We start from the raw sequence: 25,290 nt of genomic DNA on the forward strand, positions 1-25,290 counted from the left end.
AAGTTCTTGTGGTTTAATCTTTTGTTTAACAACTGTATCTGCAGCTGGTTTTGTGTTTTGCATAGGCTGTTTCTTGGGGGCTGGTGGAGGCACTTTATCAGATTTTTGTCTCAGCAGTTTAGATTCCGAATTCTTCAGCACAGCAGCATCTTCACTATCACTTTTATCTTCAATCACTTCCAATTTGTCACACACATGTCCAGTTAACTCTTTGGTTTCAATGTTTCTCAGCACATTCGCAGCAATTACCATGGGATCCAACTTGATATCCCCATCATCCACGGTTATATCTTTCACAGCATGAATATCAGAGTCCACTTTCTCACTCAGAGTGTACTTCACATCATCCACTGCAATATCCTTCACTGTATCTGTATTAGGATCCACCTTCACATCATGTTTGTAATTCCTATCATCAGATGCACAATCTTGAAACGAAAGAGGATCAACAGCCTCCGTCCAAACTTCTTTAAGGTCTGTATCACTCGGTATACCGTCATGAACTATTTGAGAATCATTCTCTCCCTTTGCCTCCTGACCATCTACCACATTGCTGAAGATCTCTTCCACCTCAAAGAATTCCTCGGGTGAAGCACTTTCTGTCTCAACCCCATCTTCAACTGCCGCGACTGTAGTGAGATTAGGCACAACAGCATCAGCATCCGAAAAAAGCACCTGATACAGATATGAGTATGTATTCAACTCCTACAGCTTGAGAAAACAGCAGTTACATAAGACTAACAAAAACCTACCTCTGCTCTAAAATCCTTCGGAAACTGGTCCTTGGCATCCCACAAGACATCAACTTCATCCCTGTTAAGCATCAACATATTTGATCTCACAAAAGCTGTGTGAAACATGACTCTGAACATCATCTCCTCACGTACTAGATCATCCTCCAAATGGACGCACTCAATAACAACATCCCCTTGAACTCGGCAATAGATATCTATTTTTACCAGTGCACATTCATCCTGCAGTTTTCATTAAGAAAGCGTTATTAATTAGCTTAATCATCTTTTGAGTTTCATTGGGCGAGATATAACCTAAGTATCACCTGTAGATAGTGGCGGACATTTGTTTTGAATTTAAAAGTTGAGAACAGAAGTTTGGAGCTTCTATTGGCCGGTATTTTCGAGTCCTGGCCATAAACACGTATAACTGGCCTGCAACCATTTCCCCCATAAATCGGAAGGACCCTAAGTATCAGGCAATTCAGAAGTAGAGGCGTATCAGATGGAGGCCAATCAGAACCCAAATTCCTTCTAGAAATGTACTGAAGGTATCTCAGTTGGGACGGCTGTGGGTTTAGAGGAGATAAAAGATGAAGTAGTTCTCTAGGAGCTTGCTTGTAGACCATCTCCAGAGTCTTCAGCTCCCCAGTGTATTGTTTCCGGTATAGCAGAAGACCAGCAAGCATGAATGCAAGCACAGGCCATCCTCCTCTCTCACAGTGCATCAACAGTACATTTTGTTGCCCCTCCAAGGACAACCAGCTTTCACTGGATCGAAGGAAATGGTGGATCATCTCCAGTGGCAGCAAAGAACAATGCTCATATTCACGAGGATAATCCATTACTGTCATGTCATACTGAGACAATATGTCTGAAATTTGGCTCCGCTTCTCCCCTTCTCTGAAGTTAAAAACCATGAAAGAAGCATCAGGGAAGTGGTCTTGTAGCTGTGCCACAATCCCTCCCATGTACGACTTATAATCATCTTCTTCCAGGACATCAGTGGAGAAGCAACAGTCAAACACTGCAAATCATAGAAAAAAAGTAGGAAGAATCATTAAAATTGACAGAAACCTGCCCCAAAAATATCAAAATATACAACAATAAAAACTACATAAACTTTCCAAAATCAGACATTAGATTCATTTGGTAAGAACAAACTTTTTCCCCCAACAAACAGATATTGTAGATATACAAAACAGAAGCCTGTCATGCAAAAAACACAGAGAACTTTAACGCCATAAAAAATTCCAGCTCCCCAGCGAGAGTTAATTTGTTTTCTTCAAACACATGCTTAGAACTTTAATTCTTCTGATATCAATTTCTGCTTCATATGGTAAATACATGGACAGATGGACTCCACATTTGATAATGCTAAAGGGAATTGCACTACTTAAGCAACCAAAATGTATGTACTCTAATTCAATTCTTCAACTCCTCTGCAACTTAACTGCTCAGCCTCAACTCATATCTCACCCTCATGAACGCTAACCCTAAATTCAAAGCAAATTATGTAAATCCAAAATGTGCATTCACGAAGAACAAAAACATCACAATATTAGCATAATTTCCCCAATGCATTGCAACAGCTCGGCCTAGCCAACTTCAAAATTCAAGCAAAACGTAAACCAATTACGCAATCAACAACACATTCTGGATTCAACGAAGTTAAAAAGTTTTGAACATCAAATTGAAATGACAAAAACGGTACCGTAGACACGCTCGGAGATCTCAAGAAGCCGATCCGGCGGCTTCCGGTAAAAGAATCGTCTAAACAGCGCCATGCGATGGCGCTGTTTGTCCTCCGATCGGATCCAAACCGTTGATTCGCTAAACCGACAAATAGATCATCATGATCCCCAGTTGCTCCGACGCAGATCCCGCTGTCTTCACCAATCCAGGACCGACACGTGCAGAAGCCCGTTACACAAATGCAGCGAAATTGAGCATAACCCAGAAATGTCAAAATGGATCCGACTGATAATTCCCAAAATCCGATGGAATGTGAAAATCAAAATTCAAATTACGGAAAGACAAATATGAAAAGAGAGAGCTATCTTATTCTTTTCCTTCGGCGTGGAAATGTGAAATGTTCTAGAGAGAGTAAGAGAAGTGACAGTAGGTGATAATGATGACGATGATTATGATAAATTTTTGCAGGGAAAATTTTGAAGAGAATTTCAGGATTAAAAATTTTATATAAAAAATTAAAAATAATAATCACATGAAGAGCAAGACAGAGAAGATGAGCATGTTATAATGTATGTATATCTGTGTGCGTGTATAGAATAGATAGACAATTTTTTCTCTTCCTTTGTTTCTTCTCTTTTATCAGTCCACTACGCTTCTTCTCTTCCTGAATAAAGTTTGGTTGGCTTCGTGGACCAGCGACATCTGACGTGGCGTGAAACGTGGATGCGAATTGAAAGGGACATGACACAGAGAGAGAGAGTTTTGGTGTTTGTATGTCCAGGTTTCGACAAGGAGATAAAGCGCGTGAGATATGTCCGGGGGCCTTTTTTCAGAGCGATGCTGCGGGTAAAATAGTAAAATAATAATAATGAGGCAAATGCTATGTTACAATTAATATAACATACACACTCAACAACAACCACATAAATTGTGTGGACTCATTATTTGTTAAATAGTAGTAGAAAAATATTATAACAAGAATGGACCAATGAAAAAATGTTAACTTTAAGTAGGGCGCTGCAAAAAAAAAAAACATTTGTGTATTTTTAAAAAACAGTGAAAAAATAGTAGAAAAATAATTGATTTGAACATATTTTATACGATTATTTTTCGAATTCGATGTTAACAATACTAAAAATCTAAAACTTAACAAAAATATTTTGGAAATTTTGTAAACTGGGCCCTTTTTTTAATTCAAACCAAATGTTTTTTATTTTATAAAATTGATCAATAAATTTACCATAATAGAAAATTTTATTTATACATGAAAAATTATGAAAATTAAATCAAAACTTGGAATAGCATTCTAATTTTAATAATTTCATTTTTAGAAGTCCAACATTGCTTCTTTTATTATTATTATTATTATTAGGAAAATTATCCACCGTCGATCTATTTTTTCACTGTTTTTTAAAAATACACAAATGTTTTTTTTTTGCAACGCCCTACTTAAAGTTAACATTTTTTCATTGGTCCATTCTTGTTATAATATTGTTAGAACTTTGCTGATATCATAAGGGTAAAATTTTCATTTCACAACGACATAATGGTGGAAAGGTGCAAAACAATATAACTTTAAGTGGAGTTCAGTAAAAAAAAAAAAAAGGTGGTCAGTGGATAATTTATCTTTTACATTTGAGGGTGAAAAAATCTTTTACATAATATTCCGTTAGTTTTCTTAACGGTCTCCAAACGGAAGTGAAAAAGTGAAAATAAATGTAACTTCAGGTGGATTCTAGCAAAAAAAAAAAAAGAATTGTGTATTTTTGAAAAAATTGAAAAAAAACAGATGGACGGTGGATAATTTCTCTTATTATTATTATTATTATTATTATTGAAAAAAAATTAAGAATTGTATATTTTTAAAAAAATATGAAAAAAAAAGGTGGTCAGTGGATAATTTATCTTTTACATTTGAGGGTGAAAAAATCTTTTACATAATATTCCGTTAGTTTTCTTAACGGTCTCTAAACGGAAGTGGAAAAGTGAAAAAAAATGTAATTTCAGGTGGATTCTAGCAAAAAAAAAAAAAATTGTGTATTTTTGAAAAAATTGAAAAAAAACGGATGGACGGTGGATAATTTCTCTTATTATTATTATTATTATTATTGTTGTTGTTGAGAAGCCTTCTTTTTAAAAAAAAATTATAGATTTTTTTAGCAATAATAATATTATGCATTCTAAAATTTCATCTTAAACTATGTGGTATTCATTTATTAATTGGTGAGACAATATAATTAATTCATTTAAATTTATGAAAAATTATTAACCACTTAATAAATGATACATCAGAAATCACATTACTTGGAATGAAATTTTAAAATATCTAACATTACTCTTTTGGCAGTTTAGTGGAATGCCCTCCACAATTAATACCATAATATAGCAATGAGATATTAATTAGTCCCTGGCATTTATAAATTGTAAGCATTTGTATTCTTTAGAAATAAATCAATGTATTGACAAACTAACAATAATTTTAGGTTAGTAATCATGAAAGCTTGGATCAGGCACTTTGTATTACAAGGAGCTAGTATGGCAGCTTCAATATATGAAGGCTGAGAGCTAAGACAAATTTAATTATGTGCCATATGAGCAATAATTATGTAGATGAAATGCATATATCAACTAACTGTCACTTGTTTATGGCATTTATCGGGGAGATGGAATCATGTTCCTTATAAAAATGTACAATTTAGAATAATATTTTATCCAAAGTTTACCTCAATTAAATCAAATTAAAGCACAACTTCATTTTGTGGGTAGGTCATGATAGATAAATGACTTATAATATTAATTGTTTTTTAAAGAGAAAGTTACAGCATTAATTATATCAAATTATATAATTTATTTTCAACTTTCGACTAAACATACCACGAGTAATACTATATAATTTTTTTTATGTTTTATTAGCGGTAAATTACTTATTGAGAATTCAGAAAAAAATTAAAAAAATTTCAAAGAAATTCGTAAAATCGTATTCCATTCAAAAATATGGGAAATTACATGAAACAGTGTTTTTAGAGGAGCAAGAAAAATAAATAAAAGGGTAAGAAAAGAATTTTTATTAACAAAAAAAAATTGAAGAAAACCAATGTTAATTATCCATTATAACGGCAACCAAAGATGTGTCTGCAAATAGCCACTCGGCCTTTAGGGCTGCTGCCCTCCAAGTTGGACGGCAGCAGTTCGAACCCCCACAAAAGTATTGTGGGGGTATTTTCTTTCTCAATTAAAAATTGAGTAAAGACAGTCCTCTTCCTTACCCATGAGTGAGGAGTAGACATTTCTCAAATATTTGTGAGGGTTAAAATCTAGGCAGAGCTTAATTATCATTGATGTAAGTTGATCTCAGTAATAATCTGATTTGTAAATATCAATTATATTCTTATGTAATATGAGTTATAATATGAGCAATAGTATCGTGTAATAAAAAAAAATGTGTCTGCAAATTTCACTTTGGAGCAAGTGGGACTACAATCTGAAAAGTCGATCGAGTGGCGTGGAAAAAGGCTGCTCGTCTTCTTCTTCGTCGTTTAGCAAATAGCAAATAGCAAGCAGCAAGTAAGTGCACCCAAGAGTCCAAGAAAAAATCCAAAGCTCTCTTTCTTTATCTCACCGGTCGTCTCCCACAGCACACTCTCCCGAGCTTCTTGCTTGGTAGTGTTACCAAACGCTATATTGCCATTGCAACTTTAACATGGCCCACGATACGAATTCGATCACCATCACATCTTATGATCTTCTTATCGACTCCACGAAACGTTTCTTTTTTCTTCCTTTTATATCCTAAAGTGACATTCCACTGTGGCTTTGTCTGTTGATTATTATTATTATTATTATTGGCACTGCATCATTGCTCACGTGGTCGCATCTTTTATCAACTGCGTTTTTGTCCATCATATGCTTTGTGAAATGTGATTTGGGTAATAATCAATCTATTGATAGGAGTCGGACATTAGGACCACTGTTGTGAATTTGTGATCTGTGAGAGCCTCGGACTCTCGGAGTACTGGAATATTTCTCCTAAAAGTCGGTAGCAAGCAGGCCTCCTTTTGATAATCACCGTTTAATTGAACTAACTACTTACGTATGGTCAAAGTGATGGACGGTGTAAAAGTAACTATAGAGTAAGGGTAAAGGGTGAAAACCGTAGAATCAAAGTTTCATTCGTATATATAAATAAATGAAAATGTATAGATAGTAAAGTTTGTTTCTTGAACAAGTTTCGTATTTTTTTGCTATTTAAAAATTATTTATTTCTTATATAATTTGTAGACGGACGAATCCAAACACTTCAACGGTCGATACTAAAGCCGATATGTTCAAGGGCCCGCTTGAAATTGTTTTTTTTTTGAGTTCTTAAAGTAATTTTAAAATGTTAAAGATTAATTTTTATATTTGACAATTTCTTTTAAAAATATTTTTAACAAAATCAATCACCCATTTGACAGTAAATTTTGAAAAATAAGGAAGGGATGGTTGTTAAAATCTGATTTTAAAAATTAGTTTTATATTTAAAATAATTTCACACACACACACACACATATCCTCATATATATTATAAAAATTTAAAATTATTATTGCTAACTGGGAAATAAAATCATTAACCTCAAAGATATTATTATTATTATCAATTATATTGACATAACAATATAAAAAAAGTAAATCAATAGTATAAAATATTTATTTTAGATATCAATTATTAGATTACACTGTAAAAATATTTTAATAATTTTTATTCAACATTATGTTCAATTTAGTAATTTATATTCCTATAGAAATTTATCAAACACATACGACTACTTTAAAATTCATAGTATTTTTAAAAGAAATTTTACTAAATGTTTAATTAATTCTCTTCACAATTGATTATTTATGTGGTGCAGTTAACAATTTTTTTAAAAAACCTCAATATTACGAAATTGGCTCTAAGTAATGCAAAAAATGAAAAAGAAAAATTAATGTATATGTGGAGCTTCAACGGTCAAAGTTTAGTGATATTTAATCTCATGATTTAAAAGTACATAGGGTATTGAGGTGTTGTAAAAATAAATAGATAAAATTTATTGAACTTATTAAAAATAAATTCTAAATAATAGTGTTGACAAAAGTAGTAAAATGATTATATATATTTTTTAATCAAACAAATATTGGATAAAATCATCTTAATTAAAAAAATGTAATTGCAAACATTTAGTAAATATTTCCCCATAATAGTATCAAGTGAACCATAAGGGCTAATTTAGAATTGTGATAATTGATGAAATACTACTATGCAGATGAAATAAGTTGTTAATTAAAAAAGATAGCTTGGTGTTTAGTAAATTGTATTGTTATAGTTGTTGCAAGTTTGAAAGCAAAGTACATGCATTTGGCAAAATTTTATTACGAAAATGCAGTTTTATTATAGAGAGATTGTCAGTTTCTCTTATGAAAATTAACATATACTATTCAACCCCTACTATTTTCATAATAGCTAAAAACCTCCATGACACTATGCTTTTATAGTATTATTCTTTTTTTTAAAATACACTTTTATTCGTATTTATTATTAATTAAATAAATTACATAAATTAAAATTAAAATAAGAAATACAAGTTGTATTTATTGATTTCAATGGGAAAACTAGCAATCTCCCTTTATTATATAATGAACAAAATAAATATAAATTTTAATTGTCTTTCATTTACATTTTGGGGTTTATAAAAATAAAGATATAATTATCTATTTGTGCATAAGTTGCTCGTAAAAAGTGACTTCCTACTTACTTTTAGAAGCTATTGTCAAAACGGAAAAACTTATGAAATATGTAGCTTTTAAGAAATATACTAGGCACCATTTTTATCAAAACTTATTAATTAATTGCTTATAATGTTTCAATCTTAATTTTAAATAAGGCCCACGACTGGTTGAAAAATAAGAACTCTTGATTCTAATTCATCAAATATTAATTTTTTTCTCAATTAATTTGTTCATGAGCAATTTAAAAAAAAATAATACTGTCATTCAAAATTTTATAGAATACTATTTTTATATTAATAAAAAAATTTATAATTGTGAAATAAAATTGACTGTATACTATTTCCCAACAACAGTATAAATTGGATCCTAAGAATGATTGAAAAATAAAGACCGCTTGATTCGAATTAATCAAATATTTTTTTCCCAATCTATTTGCTAAAGGGTAATTAAAAAAAAAAGAAAAAGAATTCTCTGGTTTTGCATTTTCTTTCTCTCTCTATTTTTATATTTAATGTTACCGTCCGTCGTTCATAGAAGTATAAAATAATAATTGAGATCACGTGTCGTATTCCAAGACACAAGTACTGCATTAATAAAGCAACCGAATGAAACAAGTCTTCCTTTTTCTTCTTACAGTCACGGCGGGATTAATCCGCTTGGCATTTTGATCACATGATTAATTAGTGTGTCAACAGATCCCCAAAACTTAGGGAAATTTACAAAAATAACCATTAATATTTTATTATTTTCGTAATTAACCCTCTCAACTTTTTTCTATCAACATTAGCCAAACACAAGCCTTTCTTCCCAAATTACCCTTCTTTACAGAACAAAACCAACATTGTTTCTCCTATCTCGCCAAACCAAAAGCAGCTTTTCATTCTTGAATCATAAGCCAACGGCGACCGCAAAAGACAACTGTAAAAGTGATATCCGATCATAATCTATCCAAATTCAACACAAATCGACGTCACTTACTGGTATGAATTATTTTCTGAACTTACTGAACTGAGTCGGGTGAATCTGAATCTGGCGACAGGCTGCCTGTCGCAGCAAAACTTGGTGCGACAGGCTGCCTGTCGCAGCAAAACTTGGTGCGATAGGCTGCCTGTCGCAGCAAAACTTGGTGCGACAGGTGCCTGTCGCACCAAGCTTCGGGCGACAGGTTGCCTGTCGCACCCACTCTTGGAGATTTATTAAAATTGTATTATTTTAATTAGGACTGAAATAAAATATTTTTTTTTAATTTCAGGCTTAATGGATTCAGTTGTACTTGAATTGTGTTACGATGGTTGGTGGGAGACATTAGAGAATGGCTGTATGGAGTACGTGAATGGTAAAAATCGAGCTTTTTTGGTTGGAAAAAATTACATGTTTGATCAGTTATTGACAAGAGTATATGAGGTGTTAAAAATAAATCGTAATGACTATAGTATCACAATGAAGACAACTTTGAGGTCTAGTAACACATTATATCGTATATGTGCAATGCCCATGGATATATGTGATGATGAAATGGTGAGGGTTGTGTTGCATATGGCATCTGACGTAGCTAATTTTGGATGCATTCCTATATTCGTGACCACATCACCTCGAGTTCCGAGCGAAGGTATTGAGCCACATGTCGATACAGAAACTTCGTTTAGAGCAAATATGTCTGGCCCCGATAATGATGAAGAGGTGTTGCCAAGGACAATATCGCTGCAGCAATATTACTCTCCAATCCACGACAATTATGACAACATTGATGATAATGGCGTTACGTTACAGGATGTTGGAGCAACGGTATTTCCAATAACAACGTCGTTGGAGCAACAATATTCTCCGTATCACAACAATGATTTTCGGGACAATGATGATTTTCATAATGAGACAGAGGGGGATAATGTTTGTGCAGAACCTTCTAATAATACAAGGCGGGGCACTCGTTTCAATAATGATGGTGATGATGGAGGAGCCGGTCCTTCGAATGTTCCGTCGTTTCAGGATGAGGATGAGTGTGAAGACAATACTCCTATGAATAACAGAGGCAATAGACCTATTCCTTCTATGGTTCGATCGAGAAGGAGAATTGACCCCCTTACAAGTCTTGCTCCAACTTTACCTTCGAACATGGTTGCTCCAAGCTTTGTTAGCAGTTGTGACTCAGATGATATCAGCGTGGGTAAGCTATTTGCTGAGAAGAATGAGCTTATATTACAACTACGCAAGGTGGCCTTTAGAGATAAGTTTGATTTTAAGATTGCACGGTCTACTACGACACGTTTCGAGGCTCACTGTTGTTCAGAATCATGTAAATGGCATATTCGAGCAACTAGAAGTTCGAACGAGCAACATGTTCCTTGGGTGGTGAAGAGAATTGATAATGTACACACTTGTCATAATGAGGTATTGGTTGATGGACGTCATCAACTAAGGAGCCGGGTTGTCGGTCATATTATCGCAGAAAAATATATTCAAGATAAGAGGATTTATACTCCCAATGACATAAGAGCAGATATGCAACAAGAATACGGTGTTCAGTTAACATACCAGCAGGCATATAGGGCGAGAGAAGTTGGTCTTGAAATAGTACGCGGCAACCCTGCAGAGTCATACAACTTGCTCCCTAAATACTCTCACGTACTAACTACAGCGAATGAGGGTACAGTCACTCACCTCGAGCAGGATGGAGATGGTAATTTCTTGTACTATTTTGTAGCACTCGGATCTTCCATCAAGGGGTTTATGCAGTACATTCGGCCTGTCATTGCTGTAGATGGTACTCATCTGAAGGGATTATATCGTGGAAGCATGTTCGTGGCAACATGTCTTGATGGTAACAATCAATTGTATCCGTTAGCCATTGGGATCATGGATTCAGAAAATAATGATGCTTGGGAATGGTTTATGATGAAGTTACATGGAGTGATTGGTGATAGACCTGAGTTGGTAATTATCTCTGATCGATGCACTGCCATAAGGAGAGCCGTTCTTAAAGTATTTCACAATGCAACTCATGGCGTTTGTTTTTACCACGTCAAAGGTAACATTAAGTCACAATTTAGAATGTCCAAAGCTCTTTGGGATGAATTTGAGCCTGCCTTTATTAATGCAGCAAAAGCATATGGCCACGAGGAATTTAAGAGACAACTTGAAGGGTTGTGGATGATCCACTCGGGTGCGGCTGATTACCTAGAAAATAATGTCGGTACGTGTAATTGGGCAAGGTCTCAGTTTGAAGGTAGGAGGTACAACATTCTTACCACCAACATCGCGGAGAGTGTTAATGCTTTCATGAGGGAACCTCGAAAATTTCCTGTTACTCATCTTGTTGATCACTTCAGGAAAACATTGCAGCAATGGTTTTATGATAGAAAAATTGTGGCTGAATCCATGACTACTCGGCTAACAACATGGGCGGATGAAATAGTCACTGAGAGGAGAACTATAGCTGAAAGAATGATAGTTCGGCCGGTGTCTCCGCATCGCTTTCAAGTTATAGGCGGTGGGCTTAAGGAAGGGTTGGTTGACTTGCAAAAGAGAACTTGCTCCTGCAGAGTGTTTCAGCTTGATCAGCTTGTGTGTGCTCATGCAATTGCGGCGTGTCTAACACACCGGGTGGATTTTATTAACCTTTGCTCGGACTTTTACACTACAGAATCGTTGGCGATGGCTTATGCACAACCAGTGGAGCCAGTTGGTGATGTGGCTGATTGGGAAGTTCCAGATGAAATTCAGGAGCTGCAGGTATACCCACCAGTTCCAGATGAAATTCATGCAAGCCCGAACATTAAATACATCGTAACCATCAATACAAAAACACCGCAATCGCCAGTTCCAGGCTCTTGTTGTGGCGCGCTCTTAACTGCGATAACTTTCCACGGGTCTTCACTCCGCAACTCAGGTCGTATATTGTAGAAGCCAACATATTCCAACCAGCGAGGGAATATAACTTCAAGTGGCTTGAATTTCAACTTGTACCTTTTGTCGTCGCGAAATGTGAGTAATGAGTCATAAATCCAGACTTTATTTTTCCGAAAGTCAACTCGTGCTAGTACCCAATGCGCGCCGTCCAAGTTAACAGGGATGAGTAACTGCATATAAAAATTTAAAAACATGTTCGTTATATATGAAATTGAAATACAACAAAGAAAAAACAACTCCTCGAATATTTTCATTATAGAACATGTGAAATGTAATAAAATACATACCATATCGACATCCGTCATTGATTTTGACATTGTGTGCTGTCGCCCACACAGATAACTATTCAAGCGGTCGTCGAATACCATTGAATCGACTGCACAATTCCCGTTATTCCATAACTGATTCAAGAACACCTAGTACATAGATAACCAAGAAATGCATAAATTAATTAAACTTAAAGGCAATAATTAAAGAAATTAAATAGTATTTGTAAGTTTTGTCGGCACGTTACCCAAAAAAATGTGTCCGTATGTGACACGTTGGAGTAAGGCATTTGGATACTGCCGTTGTTTCCCGCTAATCAAGCGGAGATACTCGTGAATATGCTGTAGAGAAACAGAAATATTACGATTTAAAAAAAAAATTATACACAAATACACAACAGTATACACCACGAGGAAAATATAAATACCTCATCGCCTAGCCATCCCATCGAAGCTGTCCCCAAAATTATTTGAAAGAATGACCGCGGGTGCTGGACGTTCCGGCGGACTCTGATATCACCAGTGAACCATCGATCAAACTCAGCAAACCAACTAGAGTCCTCCAATCCTCTCAGCGGATTTACATCCACACTCGTACTCATGTCAATCGCATGCTCCATGATTTGGGGTCGAGGTAACCTCCGGACGTTCTGTCCTCGCCTGACCGGAGGAATCATGTAAGGACTGTTATAAACATACGACGGTATGTACGCGCGGCCGAACTTACTAACGCCCGGAGGCACCTCTGTGAACACCTGCACGCTCTCCCCACTAACATCCCCGTAGAAACTAACCAATGACGTGGGCGTAGACAAATTTTCATTGCCCACGTCAGTATACACTCCATAGTCATCCGGGGCCTGTACAATCGCCAAAAAGAACATATTAAATAATTATCAAATTAAAAGTTAAACGAACATAATTATTTAATATAAATTAGCTTACCGCATACGAGCGTGCAGTGGGAGAATCCTTATTTGGACGTTTAGAAAATGTGTCGATGAAGCCAACAACGGTTTCTTTAAAATCTTTTAATTCTGACTTTATTTCATACACGTTACGATCAATCTTATCCAGCCGTCGTCGTACGTAATCATTAAACTGCTTTGTCCTCGACTAATACAAAAGAAAAAAATAAAACTTTAGAATAACAATAAAAAAATAATAACCAAAGTGAAAAATATCGTATATTATTTATAACCTCAGAATCCCGTGCGTCATCAGAGTTGTCTGTTTGCTGCTGGTCATCAACAGCCACCTCATCCTCAAAAGTGTCATAACGCTGCTCAAAAGCGTCATGACGCTGCTCAAAAGCGTCATGACGCTGCTCAAAAGTGTCATGACGCTGCTCTGGTATTGGGTTTGGTATGTCGTCATGATCGTCATGCTCGTCCGATTGTCTTGTAACCGACGGCATCGCGTTGATTGAGGGTTGGTGCTGTATAAAGTATCATTTAAAATTACTAAATGAAAAGTCAAAAATTTCGATAAAAAAAATTTTTGTACTTACAGTATACCGACCTTATGAACCCAGTCTGGAATGCTTGGCAAGTAATCCTTCACAGAGAGCCAATATTTTCTGCTACTCTCCTTTGAATTTGGCTCAAGAGTTTGTAAAACATCCGTCTGTCATAAATTTAATTGAAAAATTTAAGTAAGTAAACCCAACTTAAATTTAGTAAAGTTAAAAAAATAAGTAATACATATTACTTACAAGACGAGATTCGTCGTTGAAGAACGAATAAACCTCCGCAAAGTTGATTCTCGAAGACGCCATAGGCTTCCATTGCAGAATGCGGGGAATCTTACTCTTCGTTTTGACGACCCATGTTGATGGTAACCCTCCGATTGCTTCATAAATCCAAGCCTACAACAACCAAAGTGAAAAATCAAATAAAACAACTATCAAATATTTAATACTATAAAACTTATTAATAAACAAAAAAAAGCACCTGCACCCCAGACGTAAATCCGTAAAGATTGTATTTTTCAATATTATGATCTGGATTTTTCAACCGAGTCTTCTTAAATTTCTCGTCTTTTTCGAACAGTGCATTGTCAAGACTCTCATAAATCATTTCCCACGACAATAGACCCCATGGACGCTTTCGGAAGTACTGAATATCATCAACTTGGTCAAGCCAATCGAAATTAATTTGACAGTGATTTTTTCTTGCATTTAGTACTCTGTCCGCAAAATAAAACATCGCAATCTTTAATGCGTCCATATCGTCTATTTCCTCGAAATTCAACTCCTTAAATACGGCATCAAATTGCTTCACATTAATCTTACGATGCACACCACCAAAATACGTATTCCGTAGCCTCTGCTCCATTTCATCATTTTTTTCATTGGTATCAACACCAAATGAAAGTCCAGTAACCAAGCACCATTCGACAATTGACAAGCGAATCAAATGCTTACCAATTTGAAACCATAACTGATCCTCACGGCTATCTTCTTCATGGGCCACTTGACGCAGTAAAAGATTATGCAAAATTACCCCACTAAATGGAAAACTTCGACACTCCAAGAAATGCCCAAATATATCCTTTTTGAACATACTCAACTGCCGGTTTGTTAATTTTTCCTCGATAGCTTTTACGACCGAAGATAACATACACATGCTCGAAATTCGACCAGGAAAGTGATCAGCATAACGAAAATACATCTTGCCTACTTCAATATCCGGTGATTCTGATTTCGCCATGTATCTGTAATATTTATAAAATTATTACATTATATTTACAGAAATAAAAAATTAACTCGTAAAAAAAAAAACTCTAATTTTTTGGTGCGACAGGCGCCTGTCGCTCCAAAAAACTCTCGCACCAATCTGGTGCGTGAGGCTTGCTGTCGCACCAGATTTGGTGCGACCGCAGGCCGCGCATGGGCGCGCGCTGCTGCCCAGCGATGGGCGCCGGCGCGCGCCCTGCCCCCCTCCCTCCCCACCCCCAAAATTAAGCGCAATCACTCCAAAATCAAAAACAGTACTCCCAAACACCACCAACCACCACAAACATCATCACCACCATTATCAATCTCAAGCTATAACTATTATTATTCTAAAATCTCATTTTAAATTAATGAAAATAAGAAAAATGACTAACCTAGGTTTTGTTGAAGGTTGTGGATCGTAGATCGGATGCCGGTGAGAGATGGAGCCGCCGCCGACGGGGTTGATGTCGCCGCCGATGATGGGAGTTGGATCGGTTTGGGAGAGATGAGAGAAAGAGAGTGTTGGGGAAGAGATGAGGGAGGGGTATTTTGGACTCAAATGTTGTTTAATGGCTAATGTTGATAGAAATATTTTTGGGGGGTTAAGATGAAAAAAAGCAAAGTTTTTTTGGTTATTAGTGTAAATTTCCCCAAAACTTATGACTCATCTGGATCCACGCGGCCGGCACCCGTGTGGTGTGAATTCGGTCAAACATTTTGAGGTCAGTGGGCTGGGTGGCCGGATGATGGATGATGATCTTGACAAATCGAGTCCAGTACAATTTATGGCAGCCACTCCATGTATGACACGTGCAGCAGCCTCAGTTTATATTGTATTAGTAGAATTCTTTGACAGAGGAACTGTCAAAATGTTAAAAAAAAAATTCATTCATAGCCCCTTCATGGGGTAGATTATGAGAGCGAGAAATGAAATGATCAACTGGGGATGAAATGAAACAGTAACTTGTTGTGAGACTACCATCATTTTGGTTGTTACAAATAATCATGGTTACCGCAAAAGTGCTTTTTGGAGCATAATCACTTTTCTTAATTAATTGATAGCAATGAAGGATGATGTGAACTCGTTTTCTATCAAATAATAAACAACTGGAGCTGGCTAAGTTACAGCATCTGTAACTTACAGAGCTGCTTCAGCCAACCCCCCCAACCTCGCTTTGCATTGCTTTTTCTGTAGGACACGTGTGCTCTTTGCTTTGGGTGTGTAGGTTACATAGCAACCTCCATAAACAACAGGTCCACACATATTGTGACATGCTGGGCCATTATTGGTCCCTCCCCTAGTCCCTTCATACTTTTATCATTAACATTGATGGACCGACCTCTTCTTTCAAAATCTTGAATTACATGCGTGACCACACTCAGACATAGAGAATTTGCTTGTTGCCTGGCCTCTATTTCCAACAAAGTGTACCATATGATATCATCTCACATTCATCTAATAAATTTTGAAAATTGTTATGAATTGGAGGGAATGGATGTTATAATTTAAAGGAATCGAATATAAGCAAATATTTAAAAATGATATCTGAACAAATGATGTTTAAATAATAGAGAGACGAAGATTGAAGAAATAAGAGGAAAATACTTTCAAGAAAAAATGAAAATTGCGCGTTTTCATTAGCAAAAGAAGGGTAATATATATAGTCATTAGTGGGTGGAACATTTAGGATTGTTAATTATAAAAAAGAATAATGGGGAGAGCAATAAAGAAGATAATGGGAGAGTATTATTTGGTGGAATCCACCACGATTTACAATAAGAATCACGTATCATGTGTCGAATTATTTTAAAACTGATTCACATATGATTTAGGTATATATATATATATATATATATATATATATATATATATATATACTCTAAGTAATAACATGCTTTAAATTGCTTAAAAAGAGTTTGGTAATTACTCATTTTTACCAAGCAATCACCATAACAGCTTAACCCTAACAAAAAATATTGAGTACTCACAATGTGTACGCCCAGTCACCCACCCTTGTTTGATTCTAACATGTACGGGGCCAATTTCTCGTACTTGCTCAGTGCGTGTCCCCCTTTCTTCGAGTGCCTCGCCCAGTTCACTGGGCTGTTGGCCTGCCAAGCACTTGCCCGCTGCTCGCGCTGTGCCCTATCAAACCAATCACGAAAGAGTATATGCGCATACCTGACATGAATACAATGAAAAAGTGATACATACATTGAGAGTACGATACATACATCGAGAGTACTCAAAAAGTTTTCGCAATTGTCAGTATAGAGTGAATTAGATGGATGTATGTTGCCGCATTCCATCACTTCCAAAAACTGTTATGTTCTATTTGTTCTGCATGAGTGGACGCTGGCAAGGCAGCTAATGAATTGAAATGGACAGATTTGAGTAATAAATTAACCTTTGAGCAGTGCTAGCAACAGTCATATGCCCGTAGCATATAGGCAAGGACAAAAGGCCCAATATGTCGACATCACTTTGAGGTTAGGCCGAGGTGGTGGTTGCCATTTGAGACACACACCCATGTCCAAAGTATCTGATTTGATATTTAGCCAAGTTGAAGTTGAGGCACAAGATCGCCATCCTCTTTTGCACATAAAGGGCCTAATCGGCACAAGTTACTCAAGCTCCTATTCAACAAGTGTGAGAAAAACAGTGGTTTATTGTTCATCTAGTTGGTGGCTGTCTGTCCTAAAAGTTGGAAACATGATCAAGTAGTACCCATCAATTTCGGGATCAATGCCATTGCCACATGCTTTATGAATAAAAAACATATAAATGGACACTTCCAGGATCGAATATCAATTATCAATTTACCGATGATATATACAAGCAAAGTGAGATACACAATGCATCTATCTGAGAAAACACTGGAGAAGAATAAGAAAGAGGAGAAACTTTTGGTTTTGATAGGAGGGTAAAACTGAAACTAAACTACATATTAGGTTGTTGATTCAAAGAAGTGAGCCACCACTCTGGGTCAATTCTTTTCCTCTTTTCTTTTTTATATGGCTGTGAATTTCAATATGCAGTAGCTTTCAAAAACTTGTACTTTTTCGTGTCTCCTCAGATCAAGTTTGTATGAGTCTACAAAACTGGTTGTTCATTCCATTTGATGTTTGTTTTTGTTTGTGTGATTGCTGGGTATGAAAACTCGGGACACTTGGTTCTCTTCGTGGTTGAGGTCGCTAGCATCCGGTTTCCTGTTCCATGTTTCTTCTCTTTCTCAACTTTGCTCATAGCAGAGGATATCTGACAATCACTTCCTAAATTTCTTACCTGCAAATCAAAAGATATCACTATTATATTAAGTTGCTGACAATGATGATTGTTCCAAGAGTGTGAGTTCAGCATTATGCTGTGTATTTGTAATAACTGCCATCTCATTATAACTCCAGCTGATGTCCCTTAAATCACTACAATAGTAGCATTCAAAGTCATAATTGAAAATAATGGCATGGCCATATCTTGTCCCCTTAAAGTCAATTATTTCTCATTATTCAGTTAGGTTTTCTGCTTGGACTAAAATCACCGCATGCTTCCTAATAATAATCAATACCAACAGACACTAATGCATTGTTATAATTACCTCTTTGGAACCAAGACTTCCTAACTGCCTGACGGATCTGGCGCTCGTGTCTTTCTAAGAGTTCATCAATTCTATGTGATTGAGATAACAAAGGTCCAGAAAATTCAACCTTCTCTCCTTGATCTTGAAAACCCTGAATCAGCACCAATAACAACAGGAGAATATTAAAATGAATTTAACATTTATTTCTGGAAGAAAGTAAATATATAAATAAATGAAGAAAAATGCAAAATGCCAAAACCATTTACTTATTCTAGTTACTTTGGACATTGTTTCCCAATATATTTTTCTTTTCAAACAGAAAAATAAAATATATGTGAGCTATGCCCAAGTATTTATTTCTTGTTTTTGGCAAAGTTTTTGAAATTCTATTGAGGATCTTCCAAGGCAAGTAGTTTAAATTTCCAAAAAAACTACAAATTTTAAGCATATGTTCCTGGAATCGCGATAAATTTTACACCACAACCACCAACACTGTCCCCGTTAAGCTGACACTGGTAACGTGCCCAACTCAAAACTGCCTCAGCCACCATCTGCACCAGTGCCATATCCTCACAGATCTCACCATAGTCCTCTTTATGGCACCTAACTTAGGGCACTCCCTAGTTCTAGATATCAAAAACACTAATAAAATAGATATTTGACTGCTTTGTTCTCCTTTATTGTTTTACTAAGCACCTTTCTTCATTCCAAAACTGCACCATTTACTTTAAGTGGCTTTTTCACTTGAGCTGCTTTAGTAATGGTAACAGCACAAAAGTAAGGAATGTTACAAGCTTCTTCATATGAACATTGCAATGTTGCAACCAATAATCACTTGTTTTCAACAAAGTTTGAAAATCAGTATTAGATGCTAAAAGCAAATTTCAATCTCATTTGTAGTTGTAAAATTTACAAACGTACCAAATTATTTCTCTTGGTTGCCATTTCCTCTCTTTGATAAAGTGCCAATGATAGTTCCTGCGAATGGTATCCATCTGAAGCATCAAACGAATCTGGACGCTCAAGCTGGCTCCATTGATTAAGCATAGCAATCTTCACAGCTTCCAATGAATCATGGCCTCGAGAATCTGTGCGGCTTCCATTTATAATATCCCCATTTTCGTGTTTTCTTGAATCGTAATTATTTCTTGTATGCAATGCTGCAGAAGGTTCTAAGGCATTTATAACCTGACCTCTTGATGTAGACCGAGTATGAGATCTTATGGATGCATCATCTTTTCGTCTTTTTGCCCATGCAAAGCCACTTGATGTAGAAACTTGTAATGGGCCAGAAAAGGGAATGTCTCCATGCGAGGCGTTTTTTACATGGGAAGCCTCTTCCCTGTTATCAACTAATGGCTTTTGAACTTCCCTACCAGACAACTCATCATCTTTCAAAATATGCAAACTATGTCCGTTAATTTTTTTAGCAAACTGAGTCCGCACTGCCACATCCTACAAGTAGAAAAAATGTTTAACAATAAGAAATTTATTCTTCGTTAGTAGCACATGCACAGCTATCTGAACACATAAAAACACGTATATTAACAGACCTCTACCGGTGCCAATTTACTCATTCCATGGGATTTTCGTGTAGTCTTTCTTGTCTCAGCTCCACGAACTCTTCCACCAACCTTTTTCCTGAAATGCCAGTAGCAAATATCAATACATGTTGAAAGAATAATAATTCACTATTAGTGTGTAATATGAAAGATGCAGTAAGAGCAGGATCACATTTTGGCAGATTAATCAAAATCAAGCTAAAGCAAGTTGTTCTTATACTGAATATGGAAGAGTTAAACTGAATATGATTGTGACAGGTACGAGATAGCTTGTGTTACATCAAGAATGTTTATAGAAACATTTTTCTTATCCCCTACAAAGAAAAAGAGAGAAATTCTAACCTGCGTGCATCTTCACGATGTTTTGCATCAATCTCTTTGCTTGGTGGATATATTGGCAAACTTGACAGATCGCAAGCATAAGGCTTTGTTGAGAAATACTGAAAATTGTGGGCAGAAAATACGGCATTGTAATTTGTAAATGTCCTAGTGGTGCATCGTAAAGCTAAACAAAGGTGCAAAAATTGCAAGTAATGCTGCTTTTACATTGCCATTGATATGGCAAAAAGTTGCTGGTAATTGTGAGGAACTAGGTAGAAAGTACAAAATTAAGAGAAGTATTTAAAGGTTGGGCAAAGAAATAGCTCATTTCTGATGAATACGAAATCACTAACAAAAACACTGAGTTTTCAGGACAATAGGATAATGAATGGGATAGTATAAATACACTTTCACATATGCTGAATGAATCAGAGTCATCTGGGAGACAGCAAATAAAAATTTCAGAGTAGATTGCGTAATCACACTATCATAAAAAAATCACCTCAGATGCTAGGGCTGCAGAGGCAGTTGCACGCTTGTATGGCTCTACTGAAAGTAAAGTTTCTATCAGGTTCACGGCAGTTGTGGGCAAATCTTTGAATGTTTCTCGAAGACTACTGTCATAAGGTTGTTGTGGTTTGAACAGAGTAGCATGAGGAAGTTTTGATTTTTTCCAGTAATCATCAGGTGGGGACCCACAAAGCTTGAAAATTTTGTGTAGTTGTTCTACCTGTTGGTGAAACATTAGCATCCCAATAAAAACTTGGGTAGAAACAATGTAAATTAGTCTAAATATGTATGGGAATGCATTACAAAACAGCTTATCTGAGCACCTCAAAAAATGCATTTCAAACTAATACTAGCAAAAACTACAATATAAAATCATAAAATCAAAAGAAATAGAAATCAATGCTGCTTGTAGACATGTACCCCAACGTTCTAATTAAATTATGATAATCACAAGCTGCCTCAATGGAGACGGTTCATGTTCATTGGAACAAAACGCCACTGGAAATAATGCAGAAAAAGTCTTTCCTACATCATTAGCTGACTAGGACATTATAGTCACCCAGCCACATACGGACCAAATATTAAATGCACCCATAGTTAGATTGTGATTATGTGCAGCGTGCAAACCATTCATTTTCCAGTAGTAGATCTTTATTCTCTTTCTTTGCCATCCTTAGGAGGCAACTAATTCATTTCCACTGAAATTACATTTTTTTAACAAAAAGACTTGACATTCAACAAGAAGACACTAGTCATCAAAATATCAAAATGACTAAGATGAAGAACAATAAAATTCCGCATACTTTAATTAGTATATTACCTCCGTTCTCCCTTGAAGGATGGGTTTCCCTATGAGAAGTTCTGCAAACACACAGCCAACACTCCAAAGATCCACAGACGGTCCATAATCTGTGGCGCCAAGCAAAAGTTCGGGTGGACGATACCATAAAGTCACAACACGACTGGTTAAGGGTTGTCGATGTCCAGTATTAGAGAAGTTTGCCAATCCAAAGTCGGCCAACTTGAGGACTCCTTCATTGTTCACCAGAAGATTTGATCCTTTAATGTCCCGATGCAGAACACCCCGTGAATGACAATGCTCAAGTCCATGTAATAATTGGTTCATGTAGCATTTAATCTACAAAAATAAAAATCAATTTTATCCCCAAATATCAGAGCAAGCAAGAAACTAACTTGTTCGGGTGGCATTTGAGTACCACAAGGGAAAAAAAAAATGTCGTCATTTACCAATAACTATAGAATCAATTCAAGTCTATGTGTGTTCTCAAATTCCCATAGATGATGACAAGTTAACGCTAAGGTTTCTTAAATGAATTTAAATAATCTATCATCTCCATTTTATAATTAACCAATGAAACAAATTTCACAAAAAGTTAAAAGGATGCTTTCAAAATCTCACTCGCCTATGGCTCTAAATACCACCATTTCTGCAAAGCTATACACTTTATCAATAAAAGCAAATAAACAAACCTGTGCCTCGCTGAACTTGATGTCAGGGCAGGATAAAAGTCCAGTAATATCATGTTCCATGTACTCAAATACAAGATATATGCTACATGACAATCTAGAAGTAATTAGACCCTCCAACTTTATGATGTTCGGATGGTCGAGTCTTCTCAAAATCAGAATCTCTCTGGCCATAAATCGAACACTCTCAGGCTCAAAATTGTCAAACCGCACCTTCTTCAAAGCAACAATTTTCCCAGTATCAAGGTCACGTGCTCGAAACACACTACTATATGTACCTTGTCCAATCTGTTAAAGCAATTCAAAATCAATACCATCTGTCGTCTTGTTAACGTTGCAAGAGCAATGTTAAATTTCATAACATCCACTGAATTGAAAACTAAAATCAGAAAGCAAACCATAATGAATAAATCAAATCAAAAAGCACCATTCCACGAAACTTGAGACTGGTTAGTAAAAGATTTAGAATCTGTCAGCTCACAGTGCATTCCTGAATTATTTTAATTCCAAGCAAAGACGGTGAAGTTTTACAGCAGAAAAAACAAAGCAAATAAGTTGTTTCAAGTCTTTTTCTGAATGAAACAAACAGAGCAGCTGATCGAATGAGACGAAGGCTACCAATCAAACAGAAAAAAATTAGACAAGAAGATAAACAGTACATTGTCCCTTCAACAACCAGCAATTTTCTTAAAATTGGAGCAAAAGCAAACAATTTTTTTTTTAGCTCCTTTACAGCTATCACATTGCATACTGAAGCAACTGTGAATCAAATTTTCTCAGCACTAAAAATTGTCAGAACTTGAAAATCCCCCCCCCCCCCCAACCAAAAAAGAAAAAAATTACTTTTCACATTTGTTCTCAAAAATATCATTTACCCAACAAAAAGCAACAAAAAATAATAAATACATTAATATTTTGTTTTTTCGCTACAAAGAATTACAATGTCAATAAACTAAACATTAAATGAGTAAATTTTTTAATATAAGCCAAAAAAAAAAAGAGCAACCTTTTCTAGTTTCTCAAAAGCATCGGCTCGAAGCGGGACCCAACCCTGAATGGCTTCACCGGCAACGGCACTGAGCCAAGCCGGCCAGCCAGCCGCAACCTGCTCACCTTCAATGTACTTGTGCAAATTGCCCAGCCTAAAACTCAACGACTCGCTATTCGAACTCGCCCGACCCGACTCACCCAACTCGCTCCCACCGCAACTCACCGCCACCCCGAACTCACCCTTGCTACCCTTCTTCCTATTACTACTCCCCCTACTATTCCTACTACCGCTACCATTTCCGACCCGGATCCGACCCGAATTGTCTCCAGCGCCACCCGCCTCCGCCACGTCCCCTCCGCGGAACCCGCCGGAGACGTCCAGCGCCGGCGTCACCGACACCGCCTGCTTCGAACTCACACAACCCATTTGCTAGGAAAAAAAATTACCGAAGCATCCGATTCCGGTTAGATAAACCCCCTTTTGGCGGGAAAGAAGAGATCGACCCGGATCCGGATCCGGGTCCGAGTAAACAAAATCTCCCCTTCCTTTTACTTCTTTCCCTCTTTGGCGAAAAATGTGGGGATTTGGGTGGTGATAATCGGAAAGGCGTAGAACGTAAGATTAAAATTGTGGGGGGGTGTTGTGGTGGTTTTATAGCGATTTGGCTAAAGATAGAAAATGAGAGACTGTTATGTGAATTTGTTTTTGTCACTTTCTTTTTTCTTTTTGTTTTGTTTTGTTTTTTTTTTTTTTTCTTGAAGAAAAAAAAAATTGCTTGAATGTTGGAAAAATGAGAAATGAAAATGAGAGAAAATTTTGGCTGTTTGGGGCGGGAATTGCGGAGGGAGTGGCTGAGGCCCTGAGGCTGTCACAGCAAGCTTACAGAGGAGCTTTAATGGCAGAAGCAGCCAGCAGCCGCATGAAATTTTCCAAAAAACCAACCCACAACTGAATCCCAGCGTAATCAGCGCGTAGATTTATCCAATTTCGTGGGGTGCAATCTTTTTTTAATATTTATGGGAATTATTATTAATTATAATTTGTATTTTTTTTTCTTTCTGGTGACTTTTATTCTCTGTTTTTGTTTTTATTGCTAATTTTGTTTTCGTTTTCATACCTGCCCAGACAAAGATTCAAGATTTTGTAATACTTGATTATTACGTCCTAATTTTACTATAAAAATATGGTTAGAAATCTGAACAATTGAACAACCACTACGTATAATAGTATCGTTCACTATAATATAAATAGCATTATGAATCAAATCAGTACTGACTGAAACAACAATGTTGATTATAAGATTTGTATTATATTGTGTGTGTGTGTGTGTGTGTGTTGTGATGGGCATGAGAGTGGGGGAATGACTTTGCAAAATCTGAATGCGCTGGCACAGTTTGAAATTTGGTGAGTTTTCCTTTATGATTGGCTTTGTGGGGTTTCCTTTTTAAAATTTGAAAATTAGGGTTTGATTTCATTTTCACATTCATGTAGTTGTAATAGGAAATTAGGGATGGGTATAGGGGTGAGAGAATGTAGGAAAGTGACAATAGAGGGGGAGTGGGGGTGGGGGGGTCAGAGGGTTTTATGACCAGAGAATGGAGAGAAGAAAGTAGAAAACTTGAATAAGGGAAAGGCAATAATGGTTATAATGTTTACTGTTTTTTTTTAAATTTTATTTTATAATTTCACAGCTTTTTTTTTTTTTTCAAATTCCATTTCTGACACTTTTAGCTTCTTTTACTTCATTACTTACATTTACATATCAGGGTCTGTGGATT

General features: G+C 36.2%; 4 protein-coding genes across 4 annotated transcripts in view; all 4 read right to left on the reverse strand.

The window, feature by feature from the left end:
* Positions 1-3,157, reverse strand: part of LOC18047300 (formin-like protein 20) — an 18,669-nt gene extending 15,512 nt beyond the window's left edge. Inside the window, 4 exon segments of the mRNA XM_024186945.1 lie at positions 3-675; positions 753-974; positions 1,058-1,758; positions 2,446-3,157. Of these exon segments, the coding sequence (XP_024042713.1) occupies positions 3-675; positions 753-974; positions 1,058-1,758; positions 2,446-2,518 (1,669 nt within the window). The 5' untranslated portion in view covers positions 2,519-3,157.
* A 9,310-nt stretch (positions 3,158-12,467) lies between these two features.
* On the reverse strand, positions 12,468-13,663 carry LOC112099543. The gene is made up of 6 exons (XM_024186946.1): positions 13,646-13,663; positions 13,545-13,601; positions 13,289-13,459; positions 12,772-13,203; positions 12,592-12,685; positions 12,468-12,493 (listed from the first exon to the last, which is right to left on the reverse strand). Exons 1-6 carry the CDS (start codon positions 13,661-13,663, stop codon positions 12,468-12,470), a joined length of 798 nt encoding a protein of 265 aa, XP_024042714.1.
* Positions 13,664-14,027: 364 nt separating this feature from the next.
* LOC112099544 lies at positions 14,028-14,907 on the reverse strand. Its single transcript, XM_024186947.1, has 2 exons — positions 14,296-14,907; positions 14,028-14,210 (listed from the first exon to the last, which is right to left on the reverse strand). Exons 1-2 carry the CDS (start codon positions 14,905-14,907, stop codon positions 14,028-14,030), a joined length of 795 nt encoding a protein of 264 aa, XP_024042715.1.
* A 2,762-nt stretch (positions 14,908-17,669) lies between these two features.
* On the reverse strand, positions 17,670-24,534 carry LOC18047303 (protein IMPAIRED IN BABA-INDUCED STERILITY 1). The gene is made up of 9 exons (XM_006440601.2): positions 23,528-24,534; positions 22,525-22,809; positions 21,854-22,171; positions 21,026-21,253; positions 20,545-20,642; positions 20,194-20,281; positions 19,562-20,095; positions 18,659-18,791; positions 17,670-18,348 (listed from the first exon to the last, which is right to left on the reverse strand). The coding sequence occupies exons 1-9, from the start codon at positions 23,936-23,938 to the stop codon at positions 18,329-18,331; spliced, it is 2,115 nt and encodes a 704-aa protein (XP_006440664.1). The 5' UTR covers positions 23,939-24,534; the 3' UTR covers positions 17,670-18,328.
* Positions 24,535-25,290: the final 756 nt, after the last annotated feature.

Source organism: Citrus clementina, unplaced genomic scaffold (genome assembly GCF_000493195.1).
Source record: "Citrus clementina cultivar Clemenules unplaced genomic scaffold, Citrus_clementina_v1.0 scaffold_3, whole genome shotgun sequence".
Taxonomy (NCBI): domain Eukaryota; kingdom Viridiplantae; phylum Streptophyta; class Magnoliopsida; order Sapindales; family Rutaceae; genus Citrus; species Citrus x clementina.